This window comes from Chlorocebus sabaeus, chromosome 18, assembly GCF_047675955.1.
Source record: "Chlorocebus sabaeus isolate Y175 chromosome 18, mChlSab1.0.hap1, whole genome shotgun sequence".
NCBI classification, from domain to species: Eukaryota; Metazoa; Chordata; class Mammalia; order Primates; family Cercopithecidae; genus Chlorocebus; species Chlorocebus sabaeus.
In genome coordinates this window covers 50,880,317-50,899,664 of record NC_132921.1, presented here as the reverse complement: position 1 = coordinate 50,899,664, position 19,348 = coordinate 50,880,317, and the positions used below count along the sequence as shown (strand labels likewise).

The window sequence follows — 19,348 nt, the reverse complement described above, 5'->3', positions numbered from 1 at the left end:
CTCCTAGTTAAAGGAGCAAGTTCATTATCATTAGAATAACATTACTAAAATATAAATTCCCATTTAATCCCCATTCATTCCCTGCAGTTGTTGAATGCTTTCTATTTGTTTGGTGCAGGGACTACTAAGTACTGTTTCCCTGGAGACTGTTAATAGTCCTCTGGAGAGACCTATACATGAGTGTGATTGATACAGAAGATATTTTATGTGAGCATCTAGAGCAGGTATCTAAATTAGCCTAAAGGATAGGGATGATTTCCTAGATGAAGTAACACCTTAGGTTAGCGTTTGTGTTCAGGGTTTGTGGGGAATGCCAGAGTCAAGGAGGGTACAGAGGATGAATGTGAGCTGGACTTTGAAATTTGGCTGGAGCCAAAGACAGCGTAGTGGAGATGGAGCTTAGAGTTATTGGCAGGAACTTACTGTGTAAGCTAATTTGAGCGTTTTCCTGAAAACCTATTAAATAATTAGATAACCTAATGAATAATACTAGACCTAGTAAATAATTTTTGGCAGAGGAGCAGCATGGTCACATTTCATTTTTAGAAAATTTACCTTCATAGCAGGGTTTTCAGCTTGGTAGTGGTGAGACTAGTGAAGAGGTCATTCATTGATGTGTCAGGGAGAGAAATGATTAGAACCTGAACTAAGGAATTGATAGTAGGAATGGAGCAGAGAGACTCCTGACATTTTAAGGACAGTGTGTAAGATTTGTTGACTGTGTGTTCAGTAGTTATGTGTATATACCATATGTAGATCTGGAATACATGGAGCTAAAGCTGTGGGTGTCGACGTAGTCACCGAGTGAGGTATATAAATGGAAAGATCGAAGAGCATCTAGATAAAGCAAAGTGCTGGAGAATATGTACTTAAATACTGAGTGGAGAAAATTGCAGCCTGACAAGGAATGAACAGAAGGATAGGAAGAAAACCAGGAATAAAGTGAGAGTGGAAACTGAGGATTCAAATAATCTGCAAATGACTGTTAAGGAAGCAGTCAGCATTGTCAGATGTCTTAGAGTGGTCAGATGTAATGTTGTTTTTATTTTTTTTGAAATAGGGTCTCGCTCTGTTGTGAGGAGTGCAGTGGCATGATCATAGCTTACTGCAACCGCGACCTCCCAGGCTCAAGAAATCTTCCCACCTCAACCTCCCAAGTAGCTGGGACTACAGGCACTCACCACCACATCTGGCTGTTAAAATTTTTTTTTTTTTTTTTTAAACTTGCTTTGTTGCCCAACCTAGTCTCTAACTCCTGGGCACAAGCTGTCCTCCTGACTCAGCCTCCCAAAGTGCTGGGGTTACAGGCAAGAGCCTCCACACCTGGCAGATGTAATATTTTGAAAACATGTTAAGACAAATTAGTATGAAAGTTGAGCAGGTAGTCAAAGCAAGGTTTCAGAAGAAAGTACAGACTGGCGTAGGAGTAAGGTGTTTATCTCTTTTGGTGTTTATTCTGTAATCTTCAAAGGCTCTTGGAAACCTCTGTTCTTCCTTGTTTTGAACAGTCAAGGAAATAATTCTTGTACATGGCAGAAGTAAGCTACTATTGCAATAAAAATTACATATAATAACAAGTTTGATTCTTTGCTAAACTCTTTTTTTTTTTTTTTTTTTTGAGACGGAGTCTTGCTCTGTTGCCCAGGCTGGAGTGCAGTGGCGCAATCTCAGCTCACTGCAAGCTCCGCCTCCCGGGTTCACGCCATTCTCCTGCCTCAGCCTCCCGAGTAGCTGAGACTACAGGCGCCCGCCACCGCGCCCGGCTAATTTTTCTATTTTTAGTAGAGACGGGGTTTCACCATGGTCTCGATCTCCTGACCTTGTGATCCGCCCGCCTTGGCCTCCCAAAGTGCTGGGATTACAGGCGTGAGCCACCGCGCCCGGCAAAAGTCTCTGCTGCTAAACTCTTAAAAATGGAAATCTAATCTGTTTTTGCTTTTAGGCCTCTCTGTAAGTAGGCATCTTTTAAAATGAACTTCTACTTCTTGTTAAGTACAAATTTGTGTAATTTCCTATTTGACCAGCTTGAATATCCAATTCCTGAGTTTTTAGTTCATATTTACTTTTTTTAATCCTTAATTTTTAAAAAATTATAAATTAATTATTTATTTTTGAGACAGAGTCTCTCTCTGTTGCCCAGGCTGGAGTGCAGTGGTAGGATCTTGGCTCACTGTAACCTCTGTCTCCTGGATTTAAGCGATTCTCCTGCCTCGTCCTCCTGAGTAGCTGGGACTACAGGCACAAGTAGCTGGACTACAGGCATGCACTACCATGTCCGGCTAATTTTTGTTTTTTTGTATTTTTAGTAGAAATGAGGTTTCACCATATTGGCCAGGCTGGTCTTGAACCCTTGAGCTCAAGTGATCTGCCCGCCTTGGCCTCCTAAAGTGCTGGGATTATAGGCATGAGCCACTGGCCCCGGCCTAATTAATTAATTTAGAAGCAGGGTCTCACTTTGTTACTCAGGCTGTGTGTATATATATATACACATATACATATGTGTGTGTGTGTGTGTGTGTATATATATGTATAATTTTTTTTTTTTTTTTTTTTTGAGAGAATCTCGCTCTGTTGCCCAGGCTGGAGTGCAGTGGTGTGGTCTTGGCTCACTGCAACCTCCACCTCCCTGGTTCGAGTGATTGTCCTTCCTCAGCCTCCCAAGTAGTTGGGATTACGGGTGTGCACCACCACACTCCGCGAATTTTTTGTATATTTAGTAGAGACAGGGATTTACCATGTTGGCTGGGCTGGTTTTGAACTCCTGACTTCAAGTGATCCGCTTGCCTCGGCCTCCCAAAGTGCTAGGACTACAGGTGTGAGCCACTGCGCCTGGCAATATATTTCTTATAGTTTAAAATTTTTTAGAGATGGGGTCTTGCTGTGTTGCTCAGGCTGATCTCAAACTCCTGGCCTCAAGCGGTCCTCCCATCTGAGCAGCAGGGACTACAGGTAAGTGCCACAGCATCTGGCTTTTTGTAATTTTAACAGCTTTATCGGTATCTTGTTACTTGAGAAGTTATGCTCTAAGTATATACTTTAAAATAATTTTGTTTCCTAAAGTCTGTGCTATTTAATTATATAACAAAAGGTTGACTTCATTTTAAATCTTGAAGACTAATTTAAAACCTTTGATTTTTTTTTTTTTTTAAGTTTTTTTGGGGAATGATCTCAATTATAGACTAGGAAGATAGATAGACTAAGTGCCAGATTTTAAATTATTTAATTTATACTGAAATTGGGACCATGATGAGTGGGAATATTGTTTTCACTCTCCCAGTATTGTTGATTAGCCTTTTGTTGGGAGAATGCGTAACGGAAATTCATCTAGCATCTGCTAGTTTAAAGTTGAGAGAAATGTAAACAGAACTTTTATAGGTTATAGGGTAATGCCCTATTCTGAAGATACAGGCCTTTTCAGAAACATGAAAATTAGTTTTAGTAATTCTTGATTTGTACCATTTTCCTTCCTACTTCTGCTTTGTTTTGAAATAATTCTGTCTAGCACTTTCTGTTCCAGCCCAAAGTGAGATGAGAATAATTCGTTTTGTGTCTGAAGAAACATGCTTGGTTGTACAGAGGAAGGAACAGTAAAATTGGAGATAAAAGACCTGAATATCTCTATTTCATTTTATTTTATTTTTAGACGAAATCTTGCTCTGTTGCCCAGGCTGGAGTGCAGTGGTGCGGTCTCGGCTCACTGCAACCTCCACCCGATGGGTTCAAGAGATTCTCCTGCCTCAGCCTCCCGAGTAGCTGGAAGAACAGGCATGCGCCACCACACCTGGCTAATTTTTTTGTATTTTTAGTAGAGATGGTGTTTCACCATGTTGGTCAGGCTGGTCTCCAACTCCTGACCCCAAATGATCTGCCCGCCTCAGCCTCCCACGTGCTGGGATTACAGGTGTGAGCCACTGCACCCAGCCATTCTTTGTACCTCTTCTCACAGTTTGTAATCACAACATTTTTGGAATCAGATGATTTGACCAATGTCATTTTCACTGGTTAGACTGCAAGCTTTATAAAGGCAGCATCCAAGATCTGCTTTTACTTATTTAAGCCTACTAATACATCGTTTCACATATGAGAGTTTTTCCTGCCAGCTAAATTCTGACAAATGGAATTGCTGGGTCAAAGGGTAGATACAAACAAATATTTCTGATACATCACACAAGAATGGTTGCAGCTCTAGTGAAGTGTCTTGTTCATGGAACGTGCTCATGGTTTTGATTTGAGTACTGTCAATTATATCTTTTGGTTAAGCGATTTAATAATTTTTAAATTAAGGTAAATTGGCATTCATTGCTTTAGCAAATATTAGTGACTGCTTAATAGGTGCCTGGCACTGTTAGGTGCCAGGGATGTTGTAAAGAGCAAATAGATAGGATCCCTGCCCCCTTGGAGCTGGGTGTTAGTGATTGAGATATATATATGGAAACATGCTTGGTTGTACAGAGGAAGGAACAGTAAAATTGGAGATAAAAGACCTGAATACCTCTATTTTATTTTATTATTTTATATATATATATATATTTGAGACAGTTTCTTGCTCTGTTGCTTTGTTGCCCAGGCTAGAGTGCAGTGGCATGATCATGGCCCACTGCAGCCTTGACCTTCCTGGGCTCAAGTGATCCCCCTTTAGCCTCCCCAGTATCTGTGACGACAGGCATGTGCTACCGCCATGCCCAACTAATTTTTTTTTTTTTGAGACGAAATTTCACTCTTGTTGCCTAGGCTGGAGTGCAATGGCGCAATCTCAGCTCACCACAACCTCCACCTCCCGGGTTTAAGTGATTTTCCTGCCTCAGCCTCCCAAGTAGCTGGGATTATAGGCATGCACCACCAGGCCCGGCTAATTTTGTAATTTTAATAGAGACAGGGTTTCACTGTGTTGGTCAGGCTGGTCTTGAACTCCCGACCTCAGGTGATCCGTCCACCTCGGCCTCCCAAAGTGCTGGGATTGCAGGGTGTAGCCACCGCGCTTGGACTGTGTTTTTTGTATAGACTGGGTTTCACCATATTGGCCAGGCTGGTCTCGAACGCCTGAGCTCAAGTGATCTGCTCGCCTTGGCCTCCTGGAGTATTGGGATTACAGGTCTGAGCCACTGTGCCTGGCCTGAGATATATTTAAATTAAAATGAACACTCAGAAAAATGGTGTAATTACAAATTTATAGGTTTTGAGAGAGTATAAGAGAGGGACCAGATCTAGTGGGTGAGTGGGTGAGTATCGATGACCCTTTCTTGAGGAAGCGATATTGTTGCTGAGATCTAAGTGAGTTATAGGTGTTAATTTGTGGAGGGCTGTGTTTGTGTATAGAACATTCTGGGGAGAGGAAACATTCTGAACAAAGATCCCGAGGTAGGAGGGAACATGCAGGGCTTTGTATTTGAATGACAGAAGCATCTTCTGGGCTTCAACCTCTTGTAGGTTTTTTTTCTTTTTTCTTTTTAAAGACAGAGTCTCACTCTGTTGTCCAGGCTGGAGTGCAGTGGCACACGCAATCTTGGCTCACTGCAACCTCCGCCTCCTAGGTTCAAGCCGTTCTCCTGCCTCAGCCTTCCGAGTAGCTGGGATTCCAGGCATGCACCACCGCTCCTGGCTAATTTTCTTTTCTTTTTTTTTTTTTTTAGTAGAGTCAGGGTTTCACCATGTTGGTCAGATCGGTCTCAAACTCCTGACCTCAAGTGATCTGCCCGCCTCACTCTTATAGGTTTATTAACATTTTACTTTTTAAGCCGTAGTTTCCTCATCTGTAAAATAAAGGAACTTATTAAGAATTTTTTTTTTTTTTTTAAGAATTCAAGATCATGAATGGATAGTTTCTGGGACCCAGCCTAGCACCTAGCACATATTATGTACTCAATAAATGGTAACTGCTATATTCATACATGTCATGTTGCTTTCTCCAAAACTGAGCTAATTTACAAAATGCCATTAGTACTATAAAAGTATATTTGTAATCCATCATCTTTGCCAATTTTGTTTAAGCATTTTTATGCTATTTTAATACAGTTCACAATGGTGTCTAGAAATCACATTAAAATGTATTTCTTTAGTTGCGAGCAAGGCTGCATGCATTTTTCCATATTACATTTTTGCTTGTTTGTTTTGAGACAGGGTCTAACTCTGTTGCCTGGGCTGGAGTACAGGGGCATAATCATGGCTTACTGCAGCTTCAACCTCCTAGGCTCAAGCAATCCTCCCACCTCAGCCTCCCAAGTAGCTGGGACTACAGACGTGCACCACCATGCCTGGCTGATTTTTTGTTTGTTTGTTTGTTTTGGTAGAGAGGAGGTCTCACTATGTTACCCAGGCTGGCCTCAAACTCCTGGACTCAAGTGATCCTCTCACCTTGGCCTCCCAAAGTGCTGGTATTACAGGTGTGAGCCACCACACCTGACCTTTTTTTAGTTTCTTATATGAATGTTTTTAATAATATCACTAGTCTGTAGTAATGCAATTAATATTTGAAGAGTTTGTATTGTACAGTTTGTCACCTGATTTATCACATGTAATAATTCTGGAGGTTAACTTGGGGTTTTCTTTTCTTGTTTTGTTTTGTTTTTGTTTGTTTTGTTTTGTTTTTTTTGAGAAAGAGTCTCATTCTGTTGTCCAGGCTGGAGTGCAGTGGCACTATTTCGGCTCACTGAAACCTCCATCCCCCAGGTTCAAATGATTCTCCTGCCTCAGCCTCCCGAGTAGCTGGGATTACAGGTGTGCACCACCACGCCCAGCTAATTTTTATTTTTAGTAGAGGTGGGGTTTCACCATGTTGGCCAGGCTGGTCTCGAACTCCTGACCTTAGGTGATCCACCTGCCTTGGCCTCCCAAAGTGCTGGGATTACAGGTGTGAGCCACCATGCCTGGCCAATGTAGGATTTTCTAACAAAATCGTTTTGTGATCTAAATTGATTTTTTGCTTTTCTATATTTTTCTGCCTTTAAATATTTGCTTTGTTTTTATAGCCTATATGTGTGTGTGTGTGTGTGTGTGTGTATATATATATATATAGAATCCAGACCATTCGGTTTGTTAATTGTGTGTCAGTATTTTTGAAAGTAAATGCTGAATAGAAATTATTGGCTTTGTTTCTCCTTTTTAGTAAAAATTCCTTTAGCGTTTGTTTATTTTTCATTTTTTGGTTAGAGACTAATTTTAATTTAACTCTGTTGATCAGGCTGGAGTTCAGTGGTGTGATCATTGTTCACTGTAGCTTTGAACTCCTGGAGTCAAGGAATCCTACTGCCTCATCCTTGCAAGTAGTTGAGACTACAGGTGCACACCACCACACTTCACTAATTTTTAAAAATTTTTGTAGAGATGGGGAAATCTCACAATGTTGCCCAGGCTGGTCTTGAACCCCTAGGCTCAAGTGATCCTCCTGCCTCAGCCTCCCAAAGTGTTGAGATTACAGGTGTGAGCCACTGTGTCTGGTCTCATTCAGCATTTGATTAAACATTTTTGTGTACCTGATATTCAAGGCACCAAGAAGAAAGAAAAAGGTTTGTCCTTCAAGGAACACAATCAATAAACAACAATTTTCCACTAAATAACATTTTTTTTAATCCCTTTTTATCATTACAATTTTTTTTTTTTAGACCAGAATACATGCTGAGCTTTTGAAAACTTTATAGCAAATTAGGAATAGGCTCAAAAACTTTTTCTTTTTTTTTTTTTTTGGAGACAGAGTCTAGTTCTGTCGCCCATGCCAGAGTGCAGGGGCCTGATCTTGGCTCACAGCAATGTCTGCCTCCTGGGTTCAAACAATTCTGGTGACTTAGCCCCCCAGATAGTTGGGATTACAGGCATATGCCACCATGCCTGGCTAATTTTTGTATTTTTAGTAGAGACGGGGTTTCATCACGTTGGCCAGGCTGGTCTCGAACTCCTGAGGTCAAGTGATCCCCCTACCTCATCTTCCCAAAGTGCTGAGATTACATGCATGAGCTACGGGACCTGGCCTAAAACTTAAAAAACAAACAAACAAACAAAAAAATCTACCTTAAGGGTGGCTTCCCTAAAATCTATAGCAAATATACCTAGTTGTAAACTTTAGGTGCTTTTCTAGTTAGGAAGTAGTCAAAGATGTCCGCATCACCCCTGACATTTAACATTGTGTTTCAGACAATTCAATGAGAAAAGAAGAAATAAGATACACAGAGATGGAAAAGGAAGAGATAAAATGTCATAACTTGTCCATTAAAAGCAAGAGAAACAAGAGTACAGAGAGATTTGATGCAAGAACAGACAAAAATCAACAACATATCTTTATGCCAGCAGTAATCAATCAGATAAAACATTTAATAAAAGAAAAACCTCACTTACAATAGCAACAAAATTATAAAGTTCTTTGGACTAAACAATAAAAATATACACAGCTTCTTGAAGAAAATTACAAAACTTTATTGAAAAGCATAAGAGAACATGACATTTATGGTTAGAAAGATTTAGTAAATTTAAGGTATCAATTTTCTCCACACAGTTCTAAACACAGTTCTGGTGAAGTCCCAACATGATGTTTTGGTAGAACTTGAGAAATGGATTAAAAAATTCTAATGAAGAGTTAATGACTATGAATAACTAAGAAAATATTTGAAAAAGAACATAGAGATAGCACAACCCTATCGGATATAATGAGATATTAGGAAACAATAGTAATTAAAATAGTATGGTTGGCTTCTTCGATTTTCCTGTCAAAATGTTATTAAAAATACAAACATACAAGATGAAAATTTAAAAATCATATGCTTTTATTTTTTTTTTTGAGGCGGAGTCTCCCTCTATCTCCCAGGCTGGAGTGCAGTGGCGCCATCTTGGCTCACTGCAACCTCCGCCTCCTGGGTTCAAGTGATTCTCCTGCCTTAGTCTCCTAAGTAACCGGGATTACAGGCACCTGCCACCATACCTGGCTAAGTTTTGTATTTTTAGTAGAGACAGGTTTCACTATGTTGGCCAGGCTGGTCTTGAACTCCTGACCTCAATTGATCCACCCACCTCGGCCTCCCAAAGTGCTGGGATTACAGGCATGAGCCACTGCACCTGGCCAAATCATATTGTGTTCATTCAGTGGTAGATAAATGACTAGAATATACTATAGAGTCCAGAAATAGTTCCACATATATTTTGGAACTTTTTATCTTTGATAGACGTGACAGTGCAAATGAATGAGGAAAAGGTGGCTTTGATCAGTAAGATAGTATTTGGGCAATATCTTTATATGTAGAATCTCTGCTGTGTGCTCTACATAATAATATTTCTAGATGGATTGAAAACTTTAATGAGCAAAGCTTAAACTTTAGAAGGAAATGTGGGGGAATATCTCTGATCTTGAAGTGGGGAATTCTTAAGACTGCAAAAACATAAACCATAATTTTAGGAAAATGCCATGACTGAAAGTTAAAAAATGTCCATATCAGAAGACCACAAGCAAGGTTAAAGACAAATGATGGACTAAACAGTAATGTAGTCTGTTCTACTTGCTACAACAGATTATATCAGAATGGATAGATTTATATGTGACTTTTTTTTCCCTGAAAATTGTTTTGGTCCATCAACAAATGGCAGCTGAAGCAAAGCACACTAAAAACATAGCTGAATATAACAAACCACGGAATTAAGCACTGTGACACAAGGTGCCCAGCCTTCATCTTCTTAGTTCAGTTTGGCTATGAGTTCTCTCTCGGAATACCTATTGCATGTACCTTTCTCTTGTGCATTTTAAATTTATTTCCATAATTTACCAGCTTCAACCAGTTATCCCTCTCTTCTTTTAAAAAAATTTTAGGGTGAAATGTTTGTTAGGAACTTTATATACCTTTTCAGACTCGTTCGTATTTTTATTTGGATTGATTGGGTTTTGTTAGTCGTCAGGAAACGAGGTTGCACGAGTGGTCTATTTCAACCATTTTTTTCCATAAGCCCTATAAGTTTCAGTGTGCAGGTATGCAGAATGTAAAGTTTTTCAATGTTTCATATGTTACATTATATCAGAAATGCCTTAAGTGATACTAAATGATTTAGTATCCAGAAGATGCAGTTCTAGGTTATAAATCATTTCTCCTCAGAACTTTGAACACATCATTCTGTTGTTTTGTCATTTGTTATTGCTCATGAGTTTGATGCTAATCTGATTCTCTTTCCTTAGTAGGTGATCTATTTTTACTTCCTCTGTGGAAGATATTAGAAGTTGAAAAATTATTTTTTAATTTTTATTTATTTATTTATTTTGAGATGGAGTCTCACTCTATTACCCAGGCTGGAGTGCACTGGTGCAATCTTGGCTCACTGCAAGCTCCACCTCCCAGGTTCATGCCATTCTCCTGCCTCAGCCTCCTGAGTAGCTGGGACTACAGGCACCCTCCACCACGCCCGGCTAATTTTTTGTATTTTTAGTAGAGACAGGGTTTCACCGTGTTAGCCAGGATGGTCTTGATCTCCTGACCTCGTGATCCACCCACCTCGGCCTCCCAAGGTGCAGTGATTACAGGCGTGAGCCACCCTGCTTGGCCGAAAAATTATTATTTGAAATTTTTTCCAGTAATCTATCTGGTTGTGACTCTTAAATTTATTGTACAGGTCATTCACTTGTCTCTATTCTGCTGACATATTTTTTAGCTCTGGAAATTCCCCTCACACTCTCACTTTCTCCTTTTGTTTCTTTAAACATAATTTTCTCTGTCTGTCTTCTGTGGCTGTTGGGCCACCGGATTAGGGCTCTAATGTGTTAACTGTCTTTGGTTAAATTCACTTTCCTTTTATTCTTTTTTTTTTTTTTGGAGATGGAGTCTCGCACTGTCACCCAGGCTGGAGTGCAGTGGCGTGATCTCGGCTCACTGCAACCTCTGCCTTCTGGGTTTAAGCAATTCTCCTGCCTCAGCCTCCCGAGTAGCTAGGACTACAAGTGCACGCCGCCATGCCTGGCTAATTTTTTTTGTATTTTCGTATTTTAGTAGAGACGGGGTTTGGCCAGGCTGGTCTCAAACTCCTGAGCTCAGGCAATCCGCCCTCCTCAGCCTCCCAAAGTGCTGGGATTACAGGTGTGATCCACTGCACCTGGCCCACTTTCTTTTTTTTCTAGTAATTCATTCTTTTTTAAATGTTAGGGTTTTTTTTAAGGCCAGTTAGAAGATAATCTTAATTTAGTTTTTTGTTTGTTTTTTGTTTTGTTTTGTTTTTGAGACAGAGTCTCACCCTGTCACCCAGGCTGGAGTGCAATGGTGTGATCTCAGCTTACTGCAACCTCTGCCTCCCAGTTTCAAATGATTCTCCTGTCTCATCCTCCCAAGCAGCTGGCTTACAGGCGCGCGCCACCACGCCTGGCTAATTTTTTGTATCATTAGTCAAGACGGGGTTTCACCATGTTGGCCAGGCTAGTCTCAAACTCCTGACCTTGTGATCCACCCGCCTCGGCCTCCCAAAGTGCTGGGATTACAGGCGTGAGCCACTGCTCCCGGTCTTATTTGGTTATTTTTATAACAGTTTTAATATAACTCCCCTTGTGTAAGGGGTACTCCTTTTCTTTTTTTTGAGACAGAGTCCCGCTGTGTTGCCCAGAGTGGAGGGCAGTGGCGTGATCTCGGTTCACTGCAGCCTCCGCCTCCCAGGTACAAGTGATTCTTCTGCCTCAGCCTCCTGAGTAGCTGGGATTATAGGCACCCTCTACCACACCTGGCTGATTTTTGTATTTTTAGTGTAGATAGAGTTTATAGAGTTTTGCCATGTTGGCCAAGTTGGTCTTGAACTCCTGACTTCAGGTGATCCACCCGCCTCGGCTCCCCAAAGTGCTGGGATTACAGGCATTAGCCACCATGCCTGGGCAAATATTTTTTATTTAAGTATAAAATGCATACAGAAACGTGTTCCTATCACAAATGTCCATCTCAGTGAATTTTCCCAAATTGAGTACACCCATATCAAGCAACCATTCAGCACCTATGTCAAGCAACAGAACATTAGCATCCCAGAAACTCCCTTAATGTTCCCTTCACCAGGGGAACATATCCCACCTACTTCAGGATACCATTATCCTGACCTTTAAATAGTTGAACTGCTTTTTGTAGATTCTAAAAATAAAATCATGCAGTTTGTACTCTTTTATATCTGGCTTAACTCAACATTTTATCATTATGTTTATGTTGTTGCTTATAGCTGTAACATTTTCATTCTCAATACATCATTGTAGTTTTCATTTTGTGAATATACTATAATTAGTTATGCATTCTTCTGTTGGCAGACCTATGTATAGTTTTCAGTTTGGGGCTATTATAAATAGTGTGGCTAAGAACTTTCTAGCAAATTTTTTCTGATTATATATGTAATTTTTGTTTTGTTTTCAAATAAATGCAGGGTCTCACTTTTGCTCAGGCAGGAGTGTAATGGAGTGATCATAGCTCACTGCAGCCTTGACCCCCTGGGCTCAAGCAATCCTCCTTTCTTAGTCTCTCAAGTAGGTAGGACTACAGGCATGCACCACCGTGCCCAGCTAATTTTTTATTTTTATTTTTAATTTTTTTATAGGAGCAGAATCTCATTATGTTGTCCAGTCTGGCCTCAAACTCCTGGCCTCCAGTAATCCTCCCGCCTTGGCCTCCCAAAGTGCTGGGATTATAGGCATAAGCCACTGCCCATGGTTTTATGTATATAGGTTTGATGGGTATATACTTCAGAGTGGAATTTATGGGCTCTAATGGATATTGCCACCCAGTTTTCCAAATGGTTGTATAAATTTATACTCCCATAGCATCCAATGTGAGTTTAGGTTGGTTCATATCCTCCCTAACACTTGGTATTTCCTACCTTTTTCATTTTTGTCTTTTTCTTTTCTTTTCTTTTCTTTTTTTTTTTTTTGAAACAAGGTCTCACTCTGTCGCTCAGGCTGAAGTGCAGTGGCACAATCTTGGCTCACTGCAACCTCCGCCTCCCAGGCTCAAGTGATCCTCTTACCTCAGCCTCCCAAGTAGCTGGGACTACAGGCATGCGCCACCATGCCAGGCTAGTAGAGATGGGGTTTCGCCATGTTGCTCAGGCTGGTCTTGTGAGATTAAGCCAATAGCTGCGCTAGCCTCTCAAAGTGCAGGATTACAGGTGTGAGCCAGTGTGCCTGGCCATTGTTTTATTATTACTGTTTTTTTAGAGATAGGGTCATGCTGTGTTACCCAGGTGGGCCTTGAATTCATTGGCTCAAGAAACCCTCCCACCTCAGCCTCCCAAGTGGCTAAGACTACAGGTACATGCTGCTGTGCCCAGATTTGGTTACTTTTACTATATTTAAAACTAGTTTTGCTGGGCACCATGACTCACGGCTGTAATCCCAGCACTTTGGGAGGCTGAGACGGCTGGATCACTTGAACTCAGGAGTTCAAGACTAACCTGGGCAACTGGCGAAATCCCATCTCTACAAAAAGTACAAAAATTAGCCATCGCAGTGGTGTGTGCCTGTAGTCCCACCTACTGGGGAGGCTGAGGCAGGAAAATTACTTGAGCCCTGGAGGCGGAGGTTGCAGTGAACCGAGATTGCCTCAGTGCACTCCAGCCTGGGCGACAGAGCAAAGCTCTGTCTCAAAAAAATAAAGATAAATAAATAAAATTAGTTTTTAGTTTGACAAGTGAAAACTGGCATCTTGTTTACTTTGCGTTATTTTGGTTTCTGGCTGTGGTAAATATTTTTAATTGTTAATGTGTTTTGAGAGACAGTATTGCTCTGTCACCCAGGCTGGAATGCAGTGGCACTTTCATAGCTCACTACAGCTTCAACCTCCTGTGCTCAAGTGATCCTTCGCCTCAGCCTCCTGAATAGCTGGGACTGGACGTGCATGCTATCATAGCCAGCTAATTTTTTTTATTTTTAATTTTTGTAGAGACAGTGTCTTGCTATGTTGCCCAGGCTAGTCTTCAACTCCTTGCCTCAAGCCATCCTCCAGCCTTGACCTCCCAAAGCACTGGGATTATAGGCATGAGCCACTGCACCCTGCCTAATGTTTTGGTTTGTAGTATTAATCGGTAATGACTTCTAGTGCTGTTTTAATGATGTTAGCTACCATTTGTTGAGCACTTTCCTGACTATCACAAATACTGTGTTAAGCATTTTATATGTGTTATCTATTTTAATCCTCTGAACAGCCCAGTCAATTGTAGATACTTTTAATATTTCATGACTGAGGAAACAGATTTTATAGGGGAAGACTGACTTGTTTAAAAGTGCTACATTGGCCAGGCGCGGTGGCCCAAGCCTGTAATCCCAGCACTTTGGGAGGCCGAGATGGGCGGATCACGAGGTCAGGAGATAGAGACCATCCTGGCTAACCCGGTGAAACCCCATCTCTACTAAAAAATACAAAAAAACTAGCCAGGCAAGGTGGCGGGCACCTGTAGTCCCAGCTACTCAGGAGGCTGAGGCAGGAGAATGGCGTAAACCCGGGAGGCAGAGCTTGCAGTGAGCTGAGATCCGGCCACTGCACTCCAGCCTGGGCGACAGAGCGAGACTCCGTCTCAAAAAAAAAAAAAAAAAAAGGTGCTACATGGTTAGGAAACTCAGGTTATGTGATCTGTTATTGCACCATTTCCCCTAAACTTTTGTTATGAGGAATATTCATATATATTTATAGAAGATTGGATTAAATGTATATATATTCTAGATCCCAGATATATATGTCTGTAATTTAACTGGTTCTCTTAAAAGCAAAATGATCAAATAAGGTATTTGGTAGGGCTAGAGAAGATAAAAAGATTTTAGTTTGATTCTAATTAGAAAGTTGGTTATAAATGTTAAAGCCGGAAGTATTCTTAAATATTTCTCAAATTACATTCCATTGCACAGTTTGGGAAATTTTCCTATTTCCTGACCAGATAACTTTGAGTAACACCTATTAACACGCAGATAACTTTGGGTAACACCTAACTTTGGGTAAAACCTATTAACTTTATTCTAGAACTTCCCAAATCATTTGTGTGCTCTTTTGTAGTAGACCTGTTTATGTCTTGTGGAACAACATGTCACAAATATATCAGTTTGAGACAAAAGCTTATGTCATTCATCCTTTTATTTTGTAAGGGGGGGAAATGGAGATCCAGTGTGGGTTAATTTGTTGGCCTAAGATTACACAGCTACTAAATGGCAGAGCCAGGATCCAGTTCTTCCTTTGTACCATGTTTCCTCTAGTAATATTATTAATATGTAGCATTAATATTTATTCATCATATACTGTGTTAGGAAGTTGTAAAGAAGACTTGAGTGTAATTTTTAAAACTTTACCATCTAGTCCAGTTATCAGTCTTACTCTCTGATAACTACATATACAGTTCTTAAACTTGAGATTTATGTGCATATGAGTAGCTTAACTTATTTAATTTGAATACATATTTATAATCACTTGTTTGTATTTATAGAGATGAAAAGAGTAATTTTTTCCTGTAATTAATGTGTCATAATGTTTGGTTTAGCTTCTGTAGAAAATGTTTCCTGACTGCAATGAGGGAAAGCGGAGCACATTGTCCCCTGTGTCGTGGAAATGTGACTAGAAGAGAGAGAGCATGTCCTGAACGGGCCTTAGACCTTGAAAATATAATGCGGAAGTTTTCTGGTAGCTGCAGATGCTGTGCAAAACAGGTAGAGTAAATGTGACATATCTCTTCTTTGGAAGCCAAGTTTCTACTCTGAAATTCTTGTTTGAATTTTCTTGGTTGCTGCTTTTTTTTGTTTGTTTGTTTTGAAAAGATGAAAGGTATTTAGACTGGGAATGGGATAGAAAAGGCCAAAAAAAGTTGTGGTCATAGATCTTACTAGATTATAAACTTACTGAGAAATGACACTGAAAAAAAATCACTGAATTTCATAATATTTAGCATGGCATTTTTCTAAAAGTAGTTTCTCATTGATTACTTACATAAAGTAACTAAATTAGGAAACTGGCATTTAGCTCATTTAAACCCCATTCTGGTACAAATTCAACCCTTAAGTTTTTCTCATGGTAGCATCATTATTGCAGCTTTGCACATAGACATGTTACTAGTTTGGGCACATGGATTTATGTAGTTAAGGAACTCTCTAGCTGCTCACTTTACTTATATAATTATGTATTTAAGAAATCACAAGCTCCGGGCATGGTGGCTTATGCCTATAATCCCAGCACTTTGGGAGGCCAAGGTGGGTAGATGACCTGAGGTCAGGAGTTCGAGACCACCCTGACCAACATGGTGAAACCCTATCTCTACTAAAAATACAAAAATCGGCTGGTGTGGTGGTGCATGCCTATAATCCCAGCTACTTGGGAGGCTGAGGCAGAATTGTTTTAACCCAGGACGTGGAGGTTGTGGTGAGCTGAAATTGTGCCATTGCACTCCACACTGGGCAACAAGAACAAAACTGTCAGAAAAAAAAAAGAAAGAAATCACAACATATTTGGTTAATTTTAAGGAACATGTAGGAAAATCAGGTGTTAACAAATAACCAGCATTAATTCTATAATCTGGATTTTATTGTTCTATCATTTGGAGAAGGAATAAAATAGTGAGGGGTGGTTAGGCTTTGAGTATATCCATGTGTCTATAGATTTATCACTGACATTTTTTCTAATAGCTAATGAATTCAGAGCAAAACTGGTTGCTATTTCATGCATTCACACAAGTCAGATCTGCTTTTCCATCTTTTTGAAGGAAATGTTTGACAGGGCAATGAATTGAAGCTAGAAAACACACTTGAGGGATTCTGGCTATTCCTCTCAGTGAGAAACTGAAAAATGTTCCAAGTATTCCTGGGAACTTAATTTTTTTTTCTTTTTTGGAGACAAGGTCTCACTTTGTCACCCAGGCTGGAGTACAGTGGCACAGTCTTGGCTCACTGCAGCTTTACTTCCCAGGCTTTAAGCAATCCTCCTGCCTCAGCCCCTCAGGTAGCTGAGATTACACCTGGCTAATTTTTGTATTTTTTTTATAAACGGGGTTTTACCATGTTGCTCAGGCTGGTCTCGAACCCCTGAACTCAAGCAGTCCACCGCCCCAGCCTCCCAAAGGGCTGGGATTACAAGTGTGAGCCACTGCACCCAGCTAGGAACTTAATTTTTTTAAACTGCTTTCTAACTCTGCCAGGCTGCAGAAGTTAAATAATAAGACATGCCCAATAGCATCTGGCATCTTCTTAGTGCTTTTAATTTTTTTGTCTACTACTAGTAGTATCTTTTCAAGTGTGAAGTTATTTGCTATTTTTTGCAGTGAATTTATGGACAGATGGACTCTTCTCCATCTCTTCATTTAATGAACAGAAATGTATTATCTACTTTTAACTCCTACTTAAGGATGAAATCATTTACTTAAAAAAAATACGACTTGTTTAAAAGGAGTATTTAGGTTTTTTTCCCTCTTTTTGACACTATCTCAAATCTTATGAGTTGTATTTTAAATTAAAAGTCACATTTTAATAATTTACAGATTAAATTCTATCGCATGAGACATCATTACAAATCTTGTAAGAAGTATCAGGATGAATATGGTGTTTCTTCTATCATTCCAAACTTTCAGATCTCTCAAGATTCAGTAGGGAACAGGTAAGCAATACTTATTCCTAAATACAGAATTTTCATAATCGAAATGGAAATTGTTTTGGGAACTATATGATAAGGTATTTGGGGTGATGTGTGTGTGTATGTACACGTGTTTTTAAAGTGAATTGCCAAGTATCAGAACTACAGCATTTGCCTTCAAAATCTGTTTGGCACACGTAAGATCTCATCTGGGAGATGAACTTCATGAACTTAAGCTTATGTTATTTAAAATCATTCTAAGAATTTTCATTTTTGAGTAAAAAATAAGTTGGAGATTTTTCTCGTACTGATTTTGCAACTGAAGTGATTTGAAAAACTATAGAAAAATCTTTTCAGTAATGTATTTGCAAACTACAGCCTATTTTTTCTTTGCTATCTAAGGGATAGACTTAGAGTTTGAAATTTTTATTCTAAAATGTCCTGTAAAAGTGAAACCAGGTGCAATGCAGTTCTATTTGAGTCTCATTTCTTTTAAACAACTAGATTTGGACTGATTTGTATCTTATTTCAGATTTATGTACATTAAACATTTTTATGAAATGTATTTTACACAGAAAAATGGCCAAAATGCACTTGTGGTTTAAAAAAATAATGATAAACATCCAGTTACCTATTAACCCAGGTCAAGAAATAGGACATTTTTCAGAACTTTAGAATCTCTTTGTGAGCTCCTGCCCCATTTGAACCGTATACTCCTAGATGCAACCACTATCCTCTTATTTGGAGTATTCATTCCTTTGATTTTCTTTATGTATCATCACCCATGCATGTATCCCTATAACAATGCATTGTTAATTTTGAAAACTTCAGTAGTAAGCACACACATAACTGTGTAAGGAAAGACAATATTGCCACTATTATAGAAAGGTTCCCAGGAGGCAGTATGTTAAGCAGTCTGTAAGATTTTATTTTAGTGGCTTTTCATTTTACATATTGCTGATTTTTAGTAACTTAACCGCCCATGAGCACTTCATGTTGATCATACTACATTGGGCGTCTTCCCTACTCAGTTGAAATTTCTGGTAAAGATCTTTAGTGATTGTCTGATAAAGATCTGTAGTAATTTTCTGATTACCTAGTCTGAAAAAACTTTTCAGGTTCTCATTTTACTTGATTTGTTAGTGTCAAGGAAATTTGGTTGAAATTTGTTGCTCTTGTAGTTTTGTTTAGTCCTTCTGGGTTTCTTCATTTCTATGTTTTTCTTATTGTTGTACTTCTACTTTATTGTAATTTCCTATCTGCTTTTTTACCCAGTAGACTGTTCTTAAGTGAGGAGATGGTGTTTGTCTTGTTGAGCATATCCCCAGCTTTCAGTAAAGTTCTTAGTGTACTTGACTGTAATCACTGCTTTTAATGACCAAATTTTCTTGTCAGGAGACAGGCCTTCCTCCCCCTTACTTCTTAGATCCACTTGGTCATAGACACTTGATTCCTAATAGCAATATTCCTCATCTATACTTTTATTTTATCTTGTCACTCCCCTAGCTCAGGCCCTCATCATCTCTCACTCGAACTATGATAATAGCCTTTTAGTTGGTAGTTATCCTCTAATCTGTGTTGCATTCTGTCGCCAAAGTAATATTAATGAAGTATAAAAGACAAAATTCCGGCTGGGCGCGGTGGCTCACACCTGTAATCCCAGCAATTTGGGAGGCCATGGTGGGCAGATCAGTTGAGGTCAGGTGTTCAAGACCAGCCTGGACAATATGGTGAAATCTTGTCTCTACTAAAAATACAAAAATTAGCCAGGTGTGGTGGCACGTGCCTATATTCCCAGCTATTTGGGAGGCTGAGGCAGGAGAATCACTTGAACC

General features: G+C 39.7%; 1 protein-coding gene across 2 annotated transcripts in view; it reads left to right on the top strand.

Moving 5' to 3' along the window:
* The window catches only part of RNF138 (ring finger protein 138), a 38,443-nt gene that overhangs the window by 2,897 nt on the left and 16,198 nt on the right, over nucleotides 1–19,348 (top strand). For both annotated transcript variants that reach the window (XM_007974352.3, XM_037982420.2), the window contains exons 2-3: nucleotides 15,439–15,604; nucleotides 17,422–17,537. In XM_007974352.3, coding sequence (XP_007972543.1) covers nucleotides 15,439–15,604; nucleotides 17,422–17,537 — 282 coding nt within the window. The remainder of the gene's footprint in view (nucleotides 1–15,438; nucleotides 15,605–17,421; nucleotides 17,538–19,348) is intronic.